General features: G+C 36.4%; 3 protein-coding genes across 4 annotated transcripts in view; 2 read left to right on the top strand and 1 right to left on the bottom strand.

Annotated features, from left to right (window-relative positions):
* The window catches only part of LOC113500992, a 52,067-nt gene that overhangs the window by 26,360 nt on the left and 426 nt on the right, over positions 1–25,281 (bottom strand). The window lies entirely within an intron of this gene.
* LOC113500991 (maltase A1-like) lies at positions 7,900–18,430 on the top strand. Its single transcript, XM_026881949.1, has 9 exons — positions 7,900–8,006; positions 8,856–9,011; positions 9,890–10,069; positions 12,105–12,268; positions 13,475–13,860; positions 15,034–15,235; positions 15,783–16,139; positions 16,337–16,575; positions 18,262–18,430. The coding sequence occupies exons 1-9, from the start codon at positions 7,946–7,948 to the stop codon at positions 18,332–18,334; spliced, it is 1,818 nt and encodes a 605-aa protein (XP_026737750.1). The 5' UTR covers positions 7,900–7,945; the 3' UTR covers positions 18,335–18,430.
* LOC113500993 (trehalose-6-phosphate hydrolase-like) lies at positions 20,018–24,169 on the top strand. Of its 2 annotated transcripts, none has more exons than XM_026881954.1 (4): positions 20,018–20,262; positions 20,512–20,906; positions 21,045–22,113; positions 23,816–24,169. In XM_026881954.1, the coding sequence occupies exons 3-4, from the start codon at positions 21,718–21,720 to the stop codon at positions 24,149–24,151; spliced, it is 732 nt and encodes a 243-aa protein (XP_026737755.1). In that variant the 5' UTR covers positions 20,018–20,262; positions 20,512–20,906; positions 21,045–21,717; the 3' UTR covers positions 24,152–24,169. The 2 variants fall into 2 exon arrangements, with proteins under 2 accessions (XP_026737755.1, XP_026737756.1); XM_026881955.1 differs by lacking the exon at positions 23,816–24,169 and having other exon boundaries at positions 20,512–20,691; positions 20,770–20,906; positions 21,045–21,676.

Raw genomic sequence — 25,281 nt, forward strand, 5'->3', positions numbered from 1 at the left:
AAAAACAATGATTAGTATTTCTGAAGCAACGTGAACCAGTACCTCGTAAATATCATTTAATTGAGAATTTTTAATTTAACAAAGTAAACTTGTACTATTCCCTTTTTATTATAATTTATTGCGTCTTCGTGAGGAAGTCGCTTTTTTTGCTTCATTCTGTTCTTTTCGTTTCGTATTTGGATAAATACTTTGTTTGTATTTTAAGTATTTCACTTTATAAGTATTTTTATTTAAGTGTTTTTATGAAACTGTAGTAGATATTTTTGAGAAAATAGGTCATGTTTTTGGTGTTTCTGGTATATAAGAAGAGATGATAAAAGTATAAGTAGTATAACTGTCTATTGAACGGGATTTTTCAAGAGACCGTAGAATCAAATCCAGTCTCTAATTGTTAATTACTCGAATATTGAATCACGATTCTAATATAATTAACGATCCAAAACCAGAATATTTAGTCACAAGACCTAATGCTTAACTAAGATTTTAACCACTACCACGAGTTCATACCTGAGCAAAACCATCAACAAACAATTGAAACCGTTACAAGAAGACCTTAATATCAAGCTATAATTTCACAAGAAATCCAACTTACCTATCCCTTTCCAAACACATTTTGTAAGTATAAACATATCTCGTAAGATCATAAAAACTAATGATCGCCTGTAACGTGGCACACTCCATGTAGCGCACGAGATGACGCGGCTCATTGACGCGTGTGACACGCTGACTCAGCGTCACGTCACGATAAGCCTTCACGAATTCATACTGTCTTATGAGCTGCGATATGATTGACTGAAATACTAGTATTGTCACAGATGAGAAAAACTTTTACAAAAAAACTGGTTTTATTTAATATTTTGATTTTAATTTTGCCAGTACTGTCCCATTTCAGGGAAAAGGCCTCTTTCTGTTTCTTCTATTCTGTTCTGTCCATAGCTACTTCTAGTCCTTTGCTGTACATTCATCACATTATGTCGTTTAAAATATTAGTTGAATATGAATTTATCTTTTTAAAAAATTAAACGACTTTGCACCAAGCACCACTCTTTCAAAGAAGTTTATTCAGCGTTTCCTATTTTTCAAATTAGTAAAAAGTTAAACTTTAATAAAGAATCAACACGAAAGTTAACACAAATAAAGCAAAGATTAAATTTAATCGCGATATGACGATGTCGGTAAAGTGATAAACTTAATAATGGATCAGCGAAGTGAGCGCCGCTTAAATATGCGAGCTCATTAACATACTCCTGACACAGATACTCAACTTGATCCGGGAAAAACTAGCGACGTGTCAAAATGTGGGAAAACACGCGGGAAAAACTATCGTGCTCCGAGATAAATAGTTGTCCTCAAATATGATCTAGTATTTTATGATTTTTAAAGAGAGTTGTAAGGACAAATGGGTTACATTTAAAATTCTGGTTTTGCGTAAAGATATGAATATCTTTCTCCAAAAAATAAATATTTTGTATCACTAGTAATATACTTCTCGTACCATTTTAGTTGGCTGATGAAAGCTACTGCATTGCACAGAATTTAAAAACGGAAGGCATACTAAATTCATAAACTTTGTATATTCATACCCGTCTTGCAGAATACCTACAAAAACATCAAACCGCAGCACAAGGGAAAACCTCGTCATATACATATTGTACAACCTATACAAAACGGTACACAAACACGGAGTCTACGCGGGCGAAACCGCGAGGCTTCACTAGTTATTATTATAAAACTTACGAGTAGCTGTCGCTACTAAAAGCGCGTGTGCACACCCCCTAACTCCGCAGACAAACACTTGAAGTAAAACTCTCATGAACAAGTAAGAAAGAGAGCGCGCGATACATAAGTGCCAAAGTTAGAGCGAGTAAAAGTTCCCAACTTGTAATAATGCACTGAGGGACAACTCCAGCGGCGACGCGACGCTCCCCTAATAAAACGTATTAGTGACTCAACTAATCTGCGCTTTAGTTATAGTCTTGAATAATTTATTTGAAGTGCCTTTGGACGACTGGATATTGAACAGTCGGACGATCGCCGGATCGTATTTAAATTACCGCTTTACCATCGTAACCAATGCACAAGGTATTAATATGTACCGTGTAATTTTTACTATCATAAAATGTTCTCATTCGACTAAGATGTAACTAAAAGTTAAAATTTCTAAAGGCAAGATAAATTAATAACAGTCTGCATGACATAATATGGAAACAGACAAAATCAAAAGAGCAACAAGCTTAAAAATAAATTGAAACGACCTGAATAAACTTACACTTTACATCAAACTAATCAAAATTCAAAACGTCTTTCAAACGTTCGAAACTCAGAAAACTTATATAAAAAAGAGAGACATAACTACCAATCTGTTACATTAATACTATAAATGTTAAATTCCAATAAGTTGTAGGAACATTATTCCTGGCTATAATATTACGGAGCGCCGCCACGCGGGCGAGTCGTCCCGGCCAATTTACCTCGCAACGGAAACGCTCGCAATCCGCTTGTTACCATAATCCTATGCCGTAGTGATATTTTAAATTGTTGTATTACAACGTAGCCATTGGATACCGTATTTAGGTTCTATGTTGCAGTTATTTCTTGAAAAAATATTTAATTTAACCCCTTAGCAATCTACAGTTGGATTCTCTAACAACCACTTTAAAACATGTGATAATCAAAATTAAATTGCTATTGGTTTGATGAAGAAGGTATCGGAGAGGAAAGAGAGTTGGGAAAATTATAAATTATTAAATAATATTGTATCATAACATGTTACTACGCGGTTTGTAATAGCGTCTGACTTGTAAGGATTGCAATGGTCATATGACAATACTTCGATAAGTGTCATGATTAATGTCAAAGTTCCAAGACATTCAGTATTGCAAATTGTCAGCTACGAGGATTTTCGATAAATAAGCCAGAAAAGAGGCTCCACTTTTTTGGTTTTAAAATTCTGAGGAGTTAGTTATATTTCCCACTTATGTGACGTCACCTTCCGCACTTGAGCTATATATACGCCACGAGAGCCTCCTCAGATAATATGTTTAAGGTTTTATATGAAACCTTTTAGTCTATCGGATAATGGCCTGGAAAGCACTTCACTCATCCTAAACGAAGTCGGGAGAACACCCTCTTTAGAAGTAGGGGGCGAGAGTGGGGCGCGGGGTGGGCGAGGGTATCGACCCGCGCCGCTACACCGCCGGGTCGTTCACCCCGCGCCCCGCGTACCCGTACCGTAGGCAGCTACGCCGTAGCCTCGTAGCGTCGTAGCTAAGGCATTTTTTTCCTTTTTTTCCTCTGTTTTGCTCCAATATTGAGGCTGTTTGTTATTTGTTTTTAGGACAATGTAAGTATTAGAGTGAAACGTTTGTCGTTATGGGATTTCGTTACAAATTCAACGGGACTAATATCGGAGGAGAGTATTTTTATGTTAGTAAGATGAGACCCAAGACGTTAGTGGTCGGGGAATGGAAATAATGAAGTCTGCACTAACGACATCTGGTGGTCATTAGCGGCATTAATAGTCGTGACTAATGACATGTTCCAGGGTGTTTACGGAATAAAACTTGTGGGCATTTGGTGTCGTAAGCACAAGTTACTCCAGTCTGTTTTGTAGTACATGTTGGATTTATTTTAAAGTAGGTGGCAGCCTAGTTACACTAACCGGATTTAAATTCACAAGGGTGCCTGCTTGAATCCCGGCGAGCTCGGCCATTTTTATGTCACATTATTTTCCCGAAGAATTTTAAAACGGTTACACTTGGGCCATTGCGCTAGAAGAATTGCAATAGATCTCTTTTTATTATACGCATTGTATGTTAAACAAAGTAAAAAACAAAATCAATGCTTTGGCGATAAAAAGTAGTGCATATTTCTAAAAATACTTGTCAAAAAAATCTCTCCTAATTTAAGACTTGCAACATTCACTATAAATACTCACTTCATCCCCAATTTCGCCCTAATTAGCGGTAATATAAACAAACAAACAATTGTCCGACAGTATCGGCTGCAATAGAGTCGTATCGAGGCAGTAAAGCGGGCGAGGACACGGCGCGAGCTAGTTAACACTGTATTATTGTACTGTTTACGGGTTTACACCACAAATTGGAAATAGTGGGCGCTTGGTAACACAATATTATATGACTACTCCCATTTTAAAGATAAAGAATAATTTACTTGCTTGTCGGAATGAATTAAACTATGATAGGACTTGGTAAATTGTATATAAAAATATACATCTTACATATTTAAAAAGATGATATAATGTCGCGTTAGACTTGTGGTTCTGCGGACTTGTGCATATGAATTCATATGCGAACCACATAACTGAATATAATCTGCGTAACTCAAAATAATCTTTGTAATTTTTTTAAAGTACTTTTTAGGGGTCTGTACCCAAATGGTAAAACGGAACCGGCGACGAAACGACACTCATGTGTAACCGCATGTTTATCCGTCACCAGTGTATAATAATTTGAATAAATTAATTTTGATTTCGATTATGATGTGTATTCCATTGATTGATGACTAAAGGGTATATAGTATGCCATTACTGCCAAATGGGGCAGTAAAACGAATGTAAAACCGCGAGATCTAGCTGGAAAATCTGTACAAGAGTTTGTCAGAGTGTAAGTTACAAAATATATTACTATTTTTTAAGAAGCACAGAGTATTAATCACAACGCGGGTTCTTAAGTGGATAACTTAATCAAAGTCAGCAACTTTAAGATTTAAATAAAGTACTTTTTAAGTAGCCTAGAGCGCGAGTAGCTGTGGAGGGCTGACCTTTTTAATATATAATCTTATATTAAAATCCCTCTTATCTATGTAAAATTTGATTGAAAAATGTTAAATTTTCTAAATCTGGCTTATTGAGACCATATCAAGATCATCATTGAAAATTTAAACCTTTTTCCCTCTAATAAGACTGGTTGTCAGAATTAAGACAAAATAATAGCCGGAACCTACAATTTAACGTGACTTACAGAACACGAAGGAGCTCTTTGTGTTAAGATGGTTACCCTTCCACGGACCGACCGTATTAAGCGTAGCTTAACCTGTGATCGATAAACTAAGTCTTCGGGTCTTCTATAGGTTAAAAAGTACATTCCATACCCACGCTACACATTTCTGAAGGAAGAGCGAACTTAATCAAATAATTAATTAACATCACACTCCTTTAAACTTACTCTTACTAAGGAAATTTACTCTTTCAAAGTTACCGTCACATACAGCCTACCCGAGGTCTCTAACCATCTGACATAATACGAAATGCTACTTATAATTCCGTATAACCCTCGCGCGCTGCAGTAATACAGCAATAATCTGGAGCGGGCCCATCGCGTATTGTAAACACGTATCGGCATTACGGCGGTATTTACATTAAACGAATACACGAGACTTTGTCTGTCTATCAAGAAATGATGAACGGGTAGTTCAATTGTAAACGGTATTTTAGGGTTTATATTGTGTTTTGTTTTTGGTGCCAGGCTGGCAAACAAAAAATAAGGATCAAGATAACAAAAACCTGTAAATCGTGAAGATCGAAACTAGATAGTTGGTGAGTATAATATATTTTTATATTCAGCGCGCAACACCGGGGGGCGGGCTTGGTATCGACAGGCCTCTTTTTGTCGAACGAGATTAATTAAGCCATGGACACACCGTGATTAATGTTGCCAGCTAAAAATGTCTGCAACTGAAATTAATTTTATCTTGAAAACAACCTTTTTTGTAATATAATCAAAATGCTTTTGTGGAACAGAGGCATCTTTTAACGTTTTGTTTTCGGTTCAATATTTCAATGAACAATACAACATAATTAATTAGCATATGAACGGGAAACTTATTAAAGAAGCATTGAAAAGTTGTTACATTAACGCGACAATTATGCGTCGGATAAAAAGTACTCAAGGGTAACAGATCATTTTAAGGAAAAAGTAGTAAGGAAAATCTTTTTAACAATAACAATAAAATTCTCCTCACATATAAATCAGCGGGACAAAGACGTGACCGTGACAATGCGTCACAATAACATACATACAATGTCACTTGTCAGTCCATCTGTGTATGTTTAACGAATCACACGACCTCTCGAAAGAGGATTCGTGTAAAGAGTTCGCAATATATTATAATTATTCAAAAATCAAAAGTTATTAAAAAGAAGTGCATTTTATTTTATAAATTAATGAAAATAGTAAATGGTTTTTGTTTTTGTGCCAACGTGTTTAGTTGCCAGTCTAGTGGACTATTTCTTTCATAGCTACGTGATTTCTTTTCTGATGCATCATTGCAAATTATTTTGGATTTAAGTGTCTTTGGATACACAGTAACAGGTTCAGAGTTTCGTATTTCCTCGTGTACGTAGGGAAGAACTTCTTACAAATCACGCATTTTTCATCTAAAATCTATTAAATCCATGAAATTGTGAATTTGTTTTTCTTGCCTCAGGCTTGAGACAATTAATTATTAATTACTTTAGGACGCTAACAAAACTAATCCATACTAAATTGATGTGAAATGGTTTATTTTAACTGAGAATTCTACTAAGTTGCAGAGTTTTATATAGACACGTCGGTGCGATAAATAAAAGATACATTATTATCCAGTGATAGTATTTAAAATTAATCAGTGATGGTCAAAATGGAGATACTTACAAGTGAGTTTTATTATTTTTACATAGATTTTTTTTGTAATACATATATTTGCATAAATATTTTGCTAGTAACGTAAATCTTTTCTAATATAATGAGTAGAAATGATAACACGCGACGGTTGAACAAAACTAGGAGTTAAAGAATAATCAATGCTTTTCAGATTAAAAAGAAAAAAGTTATTGTATAGCCGAAAGAAAGTATGTTTTAACCTTGATGGATTTAACGTTAAGTTTTTTTAAACGACTACCACACTTACGAAGTTTATCCTTGTGTCGCGGGGCATTTCACAAACAAACAAATCACATGCATAAAGACAACTAAACTCAGAACAAACATTCGTGGATCACACAAACGCTTGTCCTACGAGGGAATCGAATCCGCGTCACCTTAACTGTGAACTCTGTTACTTTATATTCTCATTAAATTGCAGCATAATATTTAATTGATGTGAAATTATGTTTCTTTTCACTCTAACAGACACATATAATCGTAAGAGCCCTTTGCCCATCATTGGGATATTTTAGCTAGTATTATTAACCAAGAAAATTCATCGCCAGTATCTTATAATTACAATATAACAGAAGTACGAGCGAACACGATGGGTGTGTTCGATATTGTTTTTGTAGATTTTAAAGCAAAGATACGTAATTAAATTATCGTCATCAATGATAAACAAATAATAATTTATATTTAAATAATAATCTTGATCAAATTACCCGGTAGGCACAAAGATTGCAAGATATCACATAATTATCATTATTTAATTAGGTTATTATTTATCAACATACGTCTTTTTAAATGTGTATATTTTCTATTCAAATTAAGCTATGCGTTCTTTAGTGTTTTGTAGCTATTTTTAGACATCTCAGCTACTTTATAAATCTGCATAAAACCTTTTTACTTTCAGCCTCAAGTTAGGCTCTGGGAAGTATTCAATTGATATAATAAAATGAACTTTGTGTTCTTGAAGCAAACATTGGCGTATCACACAAATGTTTGTATTATCGTATGAAAGTCGATACAGGCCAATCATTTAACTCTAAATCTGTTCAGGAAAAAAGTGTTGTGCTAAGATCCTTCTACTTTTCTTAAGTCCTTATCATTTAATACATATTTTTAGTGATATGAATTCAAGAAACAGACAATACACAATCGGAATGTATATTTTTAAGCAAGGGGGTTATCCGTTATCTCCAGATAATGTAATTAAAAGTAATCAGCTAGATATATTCAGAGTATCTTAATTATTAATATCGGCAGGAGGTGGGCAGTCGAAGTTGTTTGATCGCAGGATGAAGACGCTTCACGTGGGGATTATTCTGGGAGTGGTCGTGGTGTTGGGGACCATTGGAGGTAATTAAAAACGTATTTAAATGATGTTTAAATATCTACACATACCTAAGAAATCAGCTTTTAAAGCCTGACCTAAGGATTGACAAATAATTTTATAAAAAAACTCGTGATTTATTTCAATAGAATAATTATTAAACATAAAAGGTATTTTGTAAAAAAAAGGGAGAAAAGAATATTATAATTTGACAAATATCCCTAAGTTTTATCCCTGCCATACCTCATAATAGAAGTTATTAGAAAACCATAATTCAATGTTAAACATTGCCTAGACTTTGGAGAATTCAGTTGGATATTACGTAAATGAAACAAAATTAATATAAATGTACAAATAACTGCGAAGCTTGATTTTCGAGTATGTTAATATTATGCAAACTGATTTTAATTAAAACCAAATTATTGGTGCATTTCAAATGCCTCGGTATATTAATTAATATCCCACGAGCATTGGATTAGTATGGCTTCATGTAAAATCAGTAAAATGATGTAATACGGCTACACGGAATATTGCCATCCAGAAGAGGCTTAAGGTTTTGGTGTGTGGTTTCTATAAAGAGTACTTATAGAGAATTTTATAAATTCGTTTTGGAAAAAAACATACCTAAACCAAGATTACTATTACTAGAATATGTTTTTCCAAAATCGCCGTTTCTCGCTTTTGAAAAGAAAACAGAAACATTTTTTTTTTGCAATTTTGTTGTCCAAATCTTTCCCAATAAACTAAAGTCTAACTACGCATGGCTGTTTCTCTCCCTTTCATGCTCAAACGGATCCAACTCGGGTTATAAACCCACTGACTACGAGAAATCTAAACTACATCCTCATTTTCTGCCAACTTCTTTTATTATCCAGGGTTGATAGCATGGGGGGTAATAGCATCCCGCGACCCTCCGGCACTCCCACCACCGGAGCTGATCGAGCTGGACTGGTGGCAGCACTGCGCGCTCTACCAGATCTACCCCAGGTCCTTCATGGACAGCGACGAGGACGGCATCGGGGATTTGACTGGTATGGTTCCCTTCATGATATACGTCGTAATAGCATTAGGGTCTATATAAGGCTGATTGAAAAAAGCTAAAAAGAAAATTATCTAACAACACGTTCCCTGAAATAGTGTTTTCTGCCAATGTCTCTCTAAGAATGTATTCATCTCATCTTGTAACGGGTAGACTTTAGACAGTGGCTTTAATTTTCTTGGGGTTCTTTCAAATATGCGGTTCTTCAGCATTTCAAATGTTTCAGACCTCGTCCTGTGTAATAACGATTTGACAAAAAGTAATAATTAATCGATCGGCGTAACAGAAACTATTCCTACATCACCATTTTACACATGAGCCAAAATGATGCTTATTTCCATACTTACTACGAGTTTTTTCAGTGAAAATCAGTATAAAGTACATCCAGTCATCATTATTCAGATGACCGGCTTGATCGCCAAACAATCGGTAACTTCCTGTCACAAGGTTATTACCTGTGTAATGGCCGCCATGACAAATGACGATATGTCACTGTAATGATGATGTAGTATGTTAATCATGGTTAAGCCAGAAATGGTTCGAAATTGCGTTTTTCTCGCCTAAGATTGTTTACCCTAATTCTGAAGGAATCGATGAATAATTGTCCAATGGTTAATTATAAAGATTTTATTTTGAATTAAAAGTAACCACGCGCAAGTCCTAATAATTTCGATTAATGTCAGCAAAAAGATGTACAAGACTTAACTGTAAGCCACTAACTATTGCCAAAAATGAAACAAAACTATTTTTTATCCGAATTAGAACAGACCAAAGCTCAGATTATTTTTCGGACAAGACAAGATTTTTTTTATTTTACCCAGACCTCAAGTAAAACTCTGCTCACACACAAAAACTCTATTTTATTTCTAGGTATAATGAGCAGATTAGAGCACTTCAAGGACGCGGGTGTGGACGCCATCTGGATGTCTCCCATCTTCAAGTCTCCTATGATAGACTTCGGCTACGACATCAGCGACTTCTACGACATTCACGAAGAATACGGGAACATGACCCAGTTCTTAGATCTCTTGAACAGAGCTCATGAACTCGGTATGTAGAACGAGAAGTCTTCCTTTATTCTGTTTTACCCATGGCTCTGCCTGTAGTAGGTTATCAGTACCTAAGTGTGTATGTTGTGTAAGATAAAAACTATCTTTGGCGGCTTTATTGAGGTTCCTGACAGTTTTTAAACAGTTCAGATTCTTAATTTGATATAGTAATAAGGGGGTTAGTAGAGTTCCAAGGAGTGAATATAAAAAAGTGTTTTTTTTGGGGATTCCATGAGTTTGCTTACCTAAAAACGGCTTTAATAAAATTATTTCATTTAGATATTGCTTTAGAATCTTTATTGTTTTTTTTTTTCTTAAAAACCGCCAAAACTTTTGAAAACATATTTTGCTATCCACCCCTGTTTTACGGATACTTAAATTTATACCAATCTTACGAACTTAAACAGAATTATGGACAAAAATACCTAAAGAAAAGTAAATAAGCGCGCTATTAGTGACTCTACATTCAACAGTTTTCGCGATTCATGATTAATTAAAATAAAAACGTGTCGAGGCACACGCGTCATATCCAATATCTTTCGTTTCAGTTCATTATCACTAATTATTAAACTTATCGTAGGCACGAGATCTCTAAGATATTGCAATTGCGATTTATCCAGGTACCAACGTACTGAAAATCGCAATCAAAGTTCACAAATAGGTACCTATTACCTACTTGTTTTTGGCATTCACAGATAGCAATGTAATCATTTCATAATCTATACTAATATATAAAGCTGAAGAGTTTGTTTGTTTGAACGCGCTAATCTCTGGAACTACTGGTTCGAATTGAAAAATTTCTTTTTGTGTTAAATAGACCATTTACCAAGGAAGGCTATATAACATCAAGCTGCGACTAATAGGAGCGAAGATACAATGGAAAATGTGGGAAAAACAGAGAAAATTCTAACCACATATGTATGTTCAGCGACAACTAAAGGTTCATAAAAAACAAACATTTTAAACAATTATAGTCAAGGATAATGACTAGGTATAGAAAGTAGAAATCTATTTAGATGATTTAGATCCCTCATTTAGATAATTAAAAATATAAATTTCCTATTTTTTCTAAAAGCTAACATTAAGCAAGATAAACTGCTTTGAAAATATTGAGAGTGCAAAATGATTTGGTAAAATTGATACAAAATAATTAGTAGTTTTAATTTGATCAATCTATGTTCGCGGGAAAAAAATAAAATACTCATCCTTTATTATGATTACTACAAGACGAAAACTAAAAAAATGTTATCAACTCTACCCCCTCTAACTCTACCGCTCATTTTCCGCCCTCTACGATAATCCTGGCATGTTACTATGATACATGTTTGAATGTGATTATATGATTGAAACCAAATAGTTATCACACTGTAAAATTGCATTTATATGTGATGAAAGTAGAAAAAAAATTCCAGCCCTTATCAAACATAATTCGATTTATTTGATAACCTGGCAAAGCGCTTCTAAATTATTTAAATTATTATCAAAATTACTATCTTGTAATGTTGTTTTGTACAATTAATAACTCCATTATCAACTGATTCTTATCGAAATTACTAGAAACAATTGTTTGTTGTTGTTATTATTATTAAAACCATATTCGACGGATAACAAACTATCATTAGATACGAAACAAATCTTTATGAATTTTTAATTGGGTCGGTGAATGGATTTAAAAAAAAACGTTTCTGTAAGGAATTTAATCCTTGCGTCGCGGGGGTTTTACAAACATACAACTCACATGCACAAATACTATGTATCTAAGTACTTTGGTGAGAATCATTAAAATGTAAGGATAAGAGAGTTAGTTAAGGGTTTATCAATCATGCAACAGTATTAGCTGGTAAACGCAATAATGATTGGGTGTCTTTGTGCATGTGAATTGTTTTTTTGTATAACCCCTCCCCCCCCCCGCGACAAAAGGCTTCCAGTTAGTGCAGGAGACGTTTTTTTTATAAAAGAAAAGTTTTTATCACCCAGTAATCCTCCAATCAAGTCATCATGAACATCAACATTAAGTTCCCTACACATCATTCCAGGTATCAAAGTGCTCCTTGACTTCGTGCCGAACCACGCCAGCACTGAGTCCAAATACTTCATCAAGTCTGAAGAGAGCGACCCCAAGTACAAGGACTTCTTTGTGTGGGCCGATGGATATGTAGACCCAGAGAACGAGACCAATATGCTACCCCCTTCGAACTGGGTAAGATGTTTACGCAACCGGTCAATCTTGAGTCTGACTCGTGATTCTGAGGATCCGTACAATAGTCTAAGGGAAAAGCATTTTTTTTCGGAAAGTGGTTAAAAATTACAGTTACAGCATCCATTCCGAGCGTTGCTTAACCTTGATTGTTATATATAATCTGTGAAGTAACAACTGCTAGAGAGTTTAAACTGCCGAGGCATAACGGTTCATGCCTGGTGATAATTTTTGGGTACAGAATCCAAAAAAAATATAGTGTCTGGCAGATTCGGACAGTCAAGATTTTGGGCGTACAACTTGTTTTTGAAAGCACTGGTTAAACTTGTTTAGGAAACCGCTTCTGAGAATGAAAATAACCTACTTCCAATGCTCCGAATAGCTTGGCATGTTCCTCGTTAACCTTTTGGCATAATCAGTTCTATATTTATCTAGTATCCAAGTTCAATCTCTGTAGCCGTAATGAATTCCCGATTTCATATCAGAAGATGAAATCTTTGATCACCTGAATACTGATTTACCGTAGTATAATTGCAAAATACTATTCGCATCCATTTTCCATTGGAAAATTCGACGCGCACAAAACATCTCTCTGATATTCCCAAATAAGAAAAATCCTCCCAATTTTTATAAGTAACTTTCAAACTCCTAAGTACTCACTTCCACTTCAGAAGTTTTATTTTTAAAGTAACTAGATCCACTTTTTATATTCTAAAAACGTAATTAATTTAGAGACGCTCCAAACCCTTTCGACACAAAAATATTAAAATTAACAAAAATGCGAGCTTCGTTCAAATAAAGTTTGAGAAATGTACAAACTTGAATGGAGTTACGGAATAATAATAATAAATAACGGTATAAGTATTAAACAACACTAAACTGTCGATGTCGATAACTTCCCCCAGGGCTTTTATTTATACTGAAAAATTCGTAACAGGTATGCAAAGAGGTAATTTCATAAACATCAACAGTTTACAACTTTTATCAGAACTTCCATCGCTAAATTTGAATGTATAATAACGAGATTCTATTATCATAACATTAACTTGAAGAAAATATTAGCCGGTTCTTTTGTTTAGCTACAGTTCGTCAATGAGTTTTGTTACGGGCTTACTGCTACTTGGCAAATTGTATGTCAAGTGGTAACAGAAGTAGGATACAGTATGAAAAAGTATCAGACGATTCACGTCATAACTCCGTCGTTTCCAGGTGAGTCAGTTCGGAGGATCCGCTTGGGAATGGAGCGACAAAAGACAGCAGTTCTACCTCCACCAGTTCGCCAAGGAACAGGCCGACTTCAACTTCAGACACCAAGGCGTCAAAGAAGAAATGTTCAGTATCATGGAGTTCTGGTTGGATAAAGGTGTTGACGGCTTCAGAGTCGACGCTCTGCCGTACTTGATGGAGGCTGATCCAGCTGACCATGGCGGGAAGTACCCTGATGACCCGCTAAGTGGCCTGGCACAGTTCGAATCCCACCAGCTCGGGTACACTATTCCGCTATACACCAAGGATCTGATTGAATTGTACGACGTTGTGTACGGCTGGAGAGAGTTCATTGATAAGTATAATGAAGATCACGGTGGTGACACGAGGTACGTTGAGTTAGACTTTTCATAGAAAGCAATTGATACCCAGATTCGAATGCACTAATAGCTGAGTGGTAAAAGTGACTGCCACAAAATAGAGGCGAGTTCCATCCCCGCTTGGGACAATCATTTGTATGATCCACGATTACTTGTTCTGAGACTAGGTGTATTTTTGCATGTGAATTATACGTACGTATGTCATTTGATATATTGAAATACGTTCGTTATAATAGATACGTTATAGTATAGTAGCTCGGTTAAGTCATTGGAGTAAATAAGTGAGTATTTACTTTGTCACTTTATCCCATAATTATGTCGATACCCTAGCATTTGGCCATCGCTCAAACATGATCGTATGTAATTTGTTTCGTGTGAACCATGTCTTCAAGTAATCATTACATTATAGAAAACGATCACTTTCTACAAAGGCTTAATCAGGAGTAGCGAACCAAATAATATCAATGAATTCACTTAAATATTCGTCAAAAGAGTAATTTAAGAGATTACTTCACGGATATTTTCCCAAATACCTTTAATTGTTCAGAACAAAACTCTTTCATTATTTTAATTTAATGTAAGTATTAAATCGGATATAAAGGGCCTAAAAGTATTTTACTTCAAGTAGTAAGATGGCAAACTTTATTAAATTTTGATCGAAAATGTCGTAAATTCATTTTTTTTATGTTAATGAAACGTCCCTTGCTCCAAAGAATTTACTCCTTGTATTGCGAGAGGTTTTACAAACAGTCAAGTCGCATTCACAAAGACACTCGGACGCGGAACAAACATATATGCTTATCCTACGCGGAGATCAAACCTGCGAGCAAACTGCAATCTGCGAGTTTAACTCTACTAACTACGAACTACTCGACTTTCGAAAGTGCTTGTACTCTTTTAGATATTATTTTAATTTACGACATCCAATCGAAACCTTTCCCACCAAACACGCAAATAAGTAAAAGTCTCATCTGCTCTCAGTAGCAGAACATTTTCAGGACAACATGATAATTAATTTTCCCACTAAAGGAAAAAAGCGCTCGTTTCTAGTCTATTTATGTCAGCCCGTGCTAAGTCATGACTTTAAATAATGTTTGGTAAATTCAACATCTTCCAATTTCATACTATCAATATTAACATTGTTTTAAACTACTCCATATACCTTCTCTTTCTCTCTACCAGGGTCATCTTCTCCGAAGGCTATGCCAACATCACCATGACCATGTTATACTACGGCAACGAGAAGGGAGCCATCGGCGCCCACTTCCCCTTCAACTTCGACTTCATCACCGACGTGTCTGCCAAGTCCAATGCCCGGGACTTCGTGTACACTATCCTCAAGTGGCTTACATACATGCCTCATGGCGCCGTTGCTAACTGGCAGGTGAGGTTCTTTCCAAAGCCTTTAAACAAGATTATGATTGAAATTTGGCATTTCAAAATTATTTTTGAGAGTCGCTATTTCCCTAGAACACTGATTACTTTCGTTTATAAGGAAAAGATACAAAAGTAAACCGAAAACTTGTTAAAAGTTTGTTATTTAGGTAGAAACAATTAAGTTTTTCTTTCTAAATGAAAATTGTTTTCACCGCCTCCTAAATAGAAATGAAATTGCCCCGAGTCAGGTAACAATTACATTTTCTCACGCTTAGCGGTTTAATGAGTACTCTATACTGCTAATTATTATTGCGCGGAATAAAACAACCATGACCTTAAACGATCTAATATTTTTACAAGTACAGTCTGTCAATATTTAAAAAATCAAATGTTATTTAATGTATCCATACGAACCTCATCTTTGTCAAATGACTATCCTATATACATCTATTGTGGTCTAGAGCACTAAACCCATTAGCTAAACTCATTAGACTGTAGTCCAGTCTGAGCTTCATTTTCATCTAAGCTAAAATTAATCTTAAATTTCTTTTCAGTTCGGAAACCACGACAACAACAGAATGCCGACGCGCTTCCGTCACGACATGGTGGACGGCCTCAACTCTGTCAACATGATGCTTCCCGGCACGTCAGTCACGTACCAAGGCGAAGAGATCGGCATGAGGGACGGCTACGTCAGCTGGGAGGACACCGTCGACGTCGAGGCCTGCAACCGCGGGGACAACGAGACCTACCACCTCTACTCCCGAGACCCCGCGAGAACACCCTACCACTGGGACAATACTACCAATGCTGGTTTCTCTACTCATAATAAGACTTGGCTGCCAGTAGCTGATGATTATGAGGAACTTAATCTTGCTAAACAGAAGGAGGATGATAGAAGTCATTTTAAGGTGAGAAGCATCAAAACTACTTTTCCATGGGATAAAACAATCGTCTCAAATCATCACATCTTTTTCACCGTAATGCCGTAAAGATATTAAAAAGAAAGAGGACTGTCAAAATATTCCAATAGGACTAATTCGATTATTAGTTTTAGCAACAAGGGAATGTCGACCCTATTCATCCTTACTCTTAAACCTAATTCCAGGTTTACCAAAAATTGACCGCATTAAGGAAAGAAGTGACGCTCTCCCACGGAGAGTACAGCATCAGGGCGCTATCGGACAGCACCTTCTACCTGGTGCGGTACCTCCGGACCTATGATACTCTGGTCCTGCTCTTCAATGTCGGAGAGGAACCAGACACGGTAGTCCTGGACAGGGTGCCCAACCTGACCACACCAGCTACCGTATATGTTTCTAGTATACATTCGAGTAAAAGAGAAGGGTAAGTTGTTGGAATTATGAGTTATAGGGAACTGACAAAAGTTATATTGGAGGAATGGAGGATAAGTTAATAGATTTAAAAAATCTAAATACCTTCGTTTTTGAACCCATTAAAATTTTATCGAAATCGTCCAGCTGGTAACTTGCTTAGTTGTAAATTGCATTGTTGTCGGGTTTGAAGCTACTCTGAAAATTTCACCCTGCTAACTTATCGGAAAGTGACTTATACAAAATTAACATTGACAAAATTAAGTTGCAAAAATCCAACCGGAACGACAAACAATCAAACATACGTAAGTATATAATAACGTGGGAAAATAAAAGAATAATACAAATACCTAGAATTACCGAGCTACGAAAAATTATTTAAGGAAACTTTAATAAGATATAACCATTTATATTAACTCCCTGACTAGAACTGTTATAAATGATCCATAGGTATCTTCCCAAATTGTAAAGTCGTCCCATTTAAACTAAAAGTCTACTGCTGCCTGATGATAAGCAATAAAGGCGCGGGTTTAATTAACGGGACAAAAATATTAGTGTAGCCTAAATAATATTATTTCGCCCTATATTTACTTAATAGGGCCCGGTCCCTTAGGGCCCCGGGCACTTCTGTGTTTTCATTTAGTTATCAGCCACCTAAACGCTCACTAACAGTTTCCGTCGGTATACGGCTAAGTTTTTATAACGTTTAGCAAGTGACTAGCGTGTCGCGTAGTTTAGAGTATGACTTATATTAATTAATATGACCGGCCTGTTGGTCTAGTGGTTAGTGACCTTGACTGCTATACCGGAGGTCGTGGGTTCGATTCCCACCCGAGATAAATGTTTTTGTGTTGAGAATGATCATTTTTTCCGTGTCTGGGTATTATTTATCTATATTTGGAAGTATATAAGATGTTTATCAGTTGTATAATACTCATAATTAATACAAGCTTAGCATAGTTTAAGACATGGTGTTGTGTGAAAGTAGCGAAATGTATTTTTACATTATCTCAAATATGATGGCGACTTGACTACAATGTTTAAATACCCCGCAAAACAAATACGAGCCAAACTTGTAAAGACATTTTTGTTATAAGGCTTTATTTCAGTTATACTACCTTATGAAAACTACAATCCTCATCTAACGGATCATGAGACCTAAAGGGTTCGCGCGAAAGACTTAGAAATAGGGTTCCATTGGCATCCCGGGATGGAATCCTTCAAAGATCCTAATATCAGTCTCAAGACACATTCTTGAGCCCAAATAACATTACTTGTTTGTCACAATAAAACTTCGGGAAATCTTAGCAATAGAGTATTTGACTTCATCTAATTACATAAACCTATTTAGGCCATCACACAAATTTCAAAAAAATATTAAAGAGGTATTTTTCATTTTATTACATCATTCAAAATTAAGGAAGAAAATAAATTAAGATAAGCACTTAAGTTATTGTAATTTATGGTTGTAAGGGGCTAGATACATCACTTGCTTGTAAAAAGCGTACTGGTAAGTGACGTCACACGAGATTTTAAACCTCTGGATAATTCTATATTTTGGTTACGAGATAAAAGAAAAAATACGTATCCATTTTTTCTTTTAACTCTGTCTGACGGACTGAACAGTGTTTTTAGTAAAAACCCTATTCAACTCAAACTTAAATGTTTCAAATAAACATGTTTTGTTCTTAATTTCTAGTGACGTCATCGAGGCTGCCACGTTGACATTAGTTGCAGGGGAGGCTGTAATCCTACGAGCGCCGCCAGTCTAGGAGTTATTGTTGCATAGCTCTAAGTTAAATGTTACAATTGTACATATATTTATTTATTTTAAGCTTTAATTTATAATATTAAATACTTTTTTTTTATTCTGTGTTTCATTAAATATAAGAATGGTCAAGTTTAGGTCCGAGTAAGTGGCAGTTTTGAAAATATTCTACTTTCACACGTTTATAAGAAAACAATATAAATTAGACTGAGCTTAAGGAAATAATTGGTATGAGTACTAAGAAATCGGGATAAGAACTAAAAAAATAATCCTGTGCATAAACTATCTGTGCACCAAGTTTCATCTAAATCTGTTCAATGGTTTTTGCGTAATAGCGGAACAATCGTCCATACATACAAACTTTCGCTTTTATAATATTAAGTAGGCAGTAGGATGAATAAACGTAACGTACTGCTTTAAAGACGAAAAATCTGAAAACGTCACAATACATTGCAAATGACGATGTCACTATTCAATTACAGACTGGTCCTTCATATAGCAGAGAGTACTGTAATTTGTTTGTAGGCGGAGTGGTCGCTCAAGCGTGATAATTGCTGCCTCTGTATCCGTCCAGCGTAGTGATGTGCGTCTATCAATCAGTTCCAATTTCAATGATTCAAAAAACTATTGATCATAAATCATAGTGGAGATATCCCCTTGCTTATATCCAAGTTACTGATGAAGCTGAGAAAAGCCTAGGCCTAGACGACACATCTATCCGAGATCATTTAAGGACAGCGATGGTGATGGGATTGGTGAATTTTAAAGGTGGGAAAGTTTTGTGAAGTTAGTTGAAATCTAACAAGGTAAAATTTGCTAAATTAAAGTTTTAGACCTACATTTAAAAAAAATAGTATATTTTAATAACATTTTTGAAATTATAGATAACCTGTCGATAAATACCATAAAACTTCTCACAAAAGTTAGTTATTTCTATCTAATTTTCACCTTTAATAAAATATGTCACCGATGAAATAAGTACCTTAATAAATTCTGAAAGTAACTCTTAGGACATACAAAAAGATGTCTAGATACTTAATTAATTCGGCGTTTAGTCCAAAATGGATGACATCTGTAAAAGACGAGACAGCAGGTCTATTTAAGTCTGACTAAATTGGATTCCCACGAAGTGTTTTCGTCTGAGCGATTTATTGACCTGTCATTTGGAATGGAAATGAACGAGTAGAGTTTATCATTAACCTGACTTGAAATGGTGATTTTGCAAATACTTTTGCTCCGAGATAATCATTAGTCAGGATTTCTCAGTTGATGTAATTGAACGTTGTGTTTTGTTATTGTTGCACGGGATGACGAAATTAACGTATTGTATGGTATTGCTCAGCCAGATGTTGGAAGCTCAGGGCTCATCAGTGAACGGGGTCTACATGATGCTGGCGTAGGGGCTCTCTGGATGTCGCAAAATTTAAGTCGTCCATGACATCAGCGATTAAAAAAAAATGACTAGCATACAACAGCTCTCGTTTTATATAGCAATATGAGTGGGCCTTAAGAAAACCAAACAATTATAAAATCAATATGAACCTTACATTTGAAATTCAAAATTACTTCGGAAGTTAGCACTAATAGAAACCAATAGATAACATAAATTATTCCCTCGACACCTGAACCTGTCGTGAACTTTGAACATAAATCAATCAAAACTAATCTTTGGTTCAAACTTCAGAATCTGGTTCATAAATAATTGGTTCCAATTTGAAGGTTAAGTCCCATCACTAGTCGTAATTTCGCTTGAACTTGGGACTTGGTCGAGGTGCGTTATAGTGGTGACTATGTGGTGGGTTTTGGTCGCGTGTGTGATCGGCGGGGCCGCGGCGGGTGTGGTGGCGCCGTGGTGGGATAATGCCGTGTATTACAGGATCGTGGTCGACAGCTTTAGAGATGACGACGGAGATGGATTGGGAGACTTGAAAGGTAACGATCGAATGTGATTATTTAATAGACTTTTCGTTTGAATTATTCGCTTTCTGAAAATACGTGATATGAATTAAAACAACTACACTTATTCCTTAATGAGTAATATGCTTTTATCAATAAACTAAACGCCTTCAAAAACCGCAAGTCTTCCACATCCCAATAAAAGGCATGGAGAACGCCTGAACCATAGTCTATAGCAAAACCGCGCCTGCTCAATTTTAGTAATCCAAAATAAAATTCTTGCAGGCGCATTAAAACAGATAAGCTACGTTCGTGCTTTGGGAGCGGATGCTGTTATTCTTTCATCATTAACGGCTAAGAGCACGGATTGCTCCAAGCCAGGAACCGTGGACTTTTCCACAATAGACCAACGATATGGAAATTGGGATCATCTGGTTGGGTTAGTAGAAAAAACTAAGAAGTTAGGTAAGTGGCACAAAGGGAAGATAACTGATATTTGATTTATTAACTTTTTATCAAGTGAATCTCATTTTAACATGACAGAGCTTAAGTTGGTGGTGACTTTGCCTCTTCAAACTGTGAGTACTGGATCTGAGTGGTTTGTATCGAGTGCTGATCGCGCTAACGGCTTCGAAGATAGGATCATTTGGAAGGAAGGAACAGCTGAAGAAATGCCCGCGGTGAGTGAACTGTGGTTACATTTATTTATACCCGATTCTTGTTACTAAAGGTTTCATCTCTGCCTTAGTTAAATGGTTAGTAAGCTAAGTTTTTACGTAAAGTTAGCTGAAAAACTTGAAGTCCTCATTAATTTCCAGCCTGAAGAAGGTATTGAGTCGTGGACATGGCACGAGACCCGCAAAGCCTATTGGGCAAGTTCCAGCGACGAGGCTATCCTAAACCTGTGCTCTGAAAGCCTGACAGCGACGCTATCAGTATCCCAGTGCGCTTGGCTCAAACGAGGGGTCTCTGGAGTACTGCTCAGACTGGACTTCCCGAGGGACCAGAGATGTGGGGAACAGCTGCTGAGGAGATTGGTTGCGGATGCAATGAGTTGCGTGCGCAGTGCGGGATTGGAAACTCCGTAAGTATTTGATAATTTGCAAACAAATATTCTTGAAAATTGGAATACCAGTTAGAAAGTGGGTTATAGAACTCTTTAACAAAGCCACTCAAATCAACAACCAAGGTCAAAAACGTTTTTATAGAGTTTTTCTAGAGACATGTAAACCATTTTTTTCTCAGGGTAATTCTGGTAGAGTCGTCATTAAAACCGGAAGAAGCTGCTCGGTACTATGGAGATGGTGGAGTAGGAGCTAACAGTGTCCTGAGCAACGCCCTCACAACTCCCAGTAGGTCCACACCTGAGATGGTGCTAGGATTTCATGCGTCTTTGCTGAATACTCCCCAAGACCAATTTCCTACTTGGCTTGTAAGTTTAAAAGTATTTTTAAAACGAGACGCTAGTCGTAGAACTCTAATAAAATAAGAATGTATTATTTCCATCAGACCAGCGGTACCAACGAGAGCCGTACAGCAACACGGTATGGCAGTGACATGGTGGATGCAGTGAACCTGCTCGCCCTGAACCTGCCAGGATCTGCAGTCATACAGCAGGGAGACGAGCTGGCGGCTGCGGACACTATCCTGGAATGGGCCACAGCAACTGGCTGCTGGCCGATCCGGGGCTATCCTGCAGCTGCTCCATTCCCCTGGGACGATTCCCCCACAGCAGGGTTCACGAAAGGACAGCCCTGGCTACCTTTGGCTCCAAACTATAGATACGCCAATGCAAAGGCAGAGTTCGCGAATGATTTTAGTCATGTTGGAGTGTTAAGAGTTGCTGCGGCATTGAGGAAATCGCCGGCGTTTGGACCACATGTCGAGGTATGGATCAAATAGTGCTCTTAAATAATTATAATGAACAATTTTAAAGTGAGAGCTAAACAACTGATTAAGCGAGTACAGTTATCGCTGATAAAGTATATAGCATATATTTTGCTGTTTAAACTATTATGGATCTTTTCTATGCGCATTCAACAAAAAAAGAAGATTTCAAAAAAATCACATCTTTTTAAACCTTATTCCCAGAACAATAAGAGCCCTCATGCAATGCAAACTACACCGGATTTTGTACCAAACGCCTGCGCAATTCACAATAACCCATTCCCCCCAATTGGCTCTGAGATAAGTGGCCATTATGACCTATATTTTTCCATCGCGCGGAGATGACGCGCCTCTCATGGGGTGATAGAAAAATATGAGAATTGAACCGTAATTCATTAAGAATATCCGCCGCAATTTTCGGATGTGACTCTATATTATTTTGGGAAATGATCACTTTTTAAGTGATAGTCGTATTGGATGCTTGGTTTTCCTTATAAGTTATTATTTGCAAGTTACGTTACGTTTATGTTTTTTGGGTATAGACTGTAAATTGACCTTTTTAGCTATCATTATAGCTGACCTTTGGCTCGTTTTTCGACTCTCAAAAATGTTAAGTTTAGCAAAACAATTCAACACTTTTTGGCAGTGCCTATACAGAAAACTTTAGATAAACTGTCATGATATTACGAAAGCTCTAAAGTGATTACCAAAATCTCAGTACATCTCTATTAATTTCATAGCACTCTCTTATCACAACGTTAAAATAAATTGGTTTATACATAAAAAGGTCCGCTTTTTAACCCGTTTTCTAAAAGTATGTAGCAGTAATTAAATGTCCATCAAGTTAATGAATTTTCTACCCTTAGGACACCTAAAATACATAACACCGGCGCGCGGCGTGTGGAGAGAACAGAATCAAGTTAATTTTTTATACCGACGGACATTTCATTTTATCAAGTCTAACTGAATTATTTTCTACTTTTACGTAACTACATGCTATTTCTACCCATTTCAACCAGTTATCTTGTCATCTGGCTAAAATCTGGCTCACAACAGCTCACATATCGATTTTAAAATTAGGTAAAAAATCGGTATTTATATAATCGGAACATTGGAATAAGAAATAGCTTAAATTCCTAAGGGCTTTTACCGAACACAAAAATATAGATCATTTATCTGACATATTACTTATACAAATATACCCCTATATGCGTAAGTTCCGAATAATCCTCACATTCATACGCCGCATTGGTGTTGTCGTCGCCTACACTGTATGCGATTAGGAATCGAATCCAACCACCGCTCACTACCCACAATACTATATAAGCCTGGATTAATGCTTACAACCTCGTCAATACGAACACCATGTTTCAAACACTACATTCCTCGTATTAATCAATTAATCAAACTGCACGTGTACATTTTACACGTCACCGCGCTCGTAACCACTGTGCGGACGTGTTGCGGGTTCGATCTCCGCACGGCAGTAATGTTTTTTTCTGTTTGGGTTACTGTGTCCATGAGTTAATAAGATTTTTGAATCCCCTTTTCACATAACAAACAAATGGTTTGATGTAATACTTTGCATAAAAAGACATTGGTATATAGCCCACGGTTTGACAGACTTATTTCCATAGATAAAAAACTATCTCTCTATTGAAAAAATTATCGACCTTCAGCCTAAATATTTGAAATATTTCAGATAAAACGCTTAAACGGGGCCGTCGCGATTCTAAGATGGGGTTCAGCGGGATCTCTCTTACTGATCTCAAATCTAGCAAAGGAGCCAACGGAGGTCCAGCCCTCGCGGATCCCTGGTATCCCAGCAGAGATGACGGTGGCCACCAGCTCCACCGGCTCCAGCTTCTCAGTGGCCTCTCATATTGTTATGGAGAAGAGTCTGAAGCTGGCTCCAGGGGAGACGGTGTTGCTAGCTGGAGGACCACGACACTGCGGAGGACCGGGTCCAGTGGACAAAATAGCCAATAAGCTCTCAGAGGGATGGCAGAAGATCAACAAGTATTTTAGTAACTCGTGATCTTGAAGAATTAAATTTTGTTTTTAGGCCCTAATTAAATGTGTTTTTCTACGTTAACTGAGAAGAGGAAAACTTGGCCAAAAATATGCAGAAGTTAAAAATAGTTAAGCCATTGGAGCGACATCCGATAGTTAAATAAATAGTTTTTACTGTACTAAAAAATGAGTCCCAAGCTTAGCAGATAATACTTAATAAAAAGCATCTAAATATAGTTTATATCATCGTCTAAATTAGAGTTTCCTGCTATAAATAGCAGTTAATTAAACCTACGCTGTAAAAGAAACAATTATGTTTAACGTGGGTGTATATATATACTTGTCGCCGCTACAAAATTCTATAATTAAACGTGTTTCGAAATAATTTCCAATTGAGAGTATTTTTGGTTAACAGTATAATGAGTATAATAGAAGGCACAACAAAACTACTGATAAATTTACGAAGCTATTGATTAAGACCAGTTTGCTTTTTGTTTTGAAAAAAAATCAAGTAGATAACTTTATCATAACATTATTAAAAAGTATAATTTCGACATTAGAAATCATGTCCTAAGATTATTGATTCAAATGTGACTAAATAAATGTTATATGTACAAAACATTAGAATGTTTTATAAAACATCCCAACAGAAACCTCTCCCCTATTACCGACTGCCGAGTTAGTAAAACCGCATGGAGCAACTAGTGACTGAAAGACATAACCGTTATAAATAAAACATACTTCTACTTATACATGCTAACAAAAGCCCGGCTTTTTCAAACGTTTCCAAACCACACATAATAGCTAAAGACATTTCGTATTTAAAAGGAAACCCGATAACCCGATCCACAGGATCGATAAAGCCGGCATCAATACACAAAACCTCACGAACAATATAAAACAGATTACACATTTATAAAGTATAATTTAGACGTTACGACACGTCGCCGTAACGACCCAATATCGTTAAGGATACGTACGATATAAAGAACGCCGTCCGCCCAAACTAAGGGTAATGAATTGTCTACTATATTAAACGCACACTCCGCGGCTGAGGGAGGCCGGGCCTCTACACTCCGGGCCTATTGTCTCCGTGACCTATTTCCGGGCAATATAAGAGAAACGTAATTTTACATAACTAACCTGCCGGTAATT

The sequence above is a fragment of the Trichoplusia ni genome, chromosome 15 (assembly GCF_003590095.1).
Source record: "Trichoplusia ni isolate ovarian cell line Hi5 chromosome 15, tn1, whole genome shotgun sequence".
Taxonomy (NCBI): domain Eukaryota; kingdom Metazoa; phylum Arthropoda; class Insecta; order Lepidoptera; family Noctuidae; genus Trichoplusia; species Trichoplusia ni.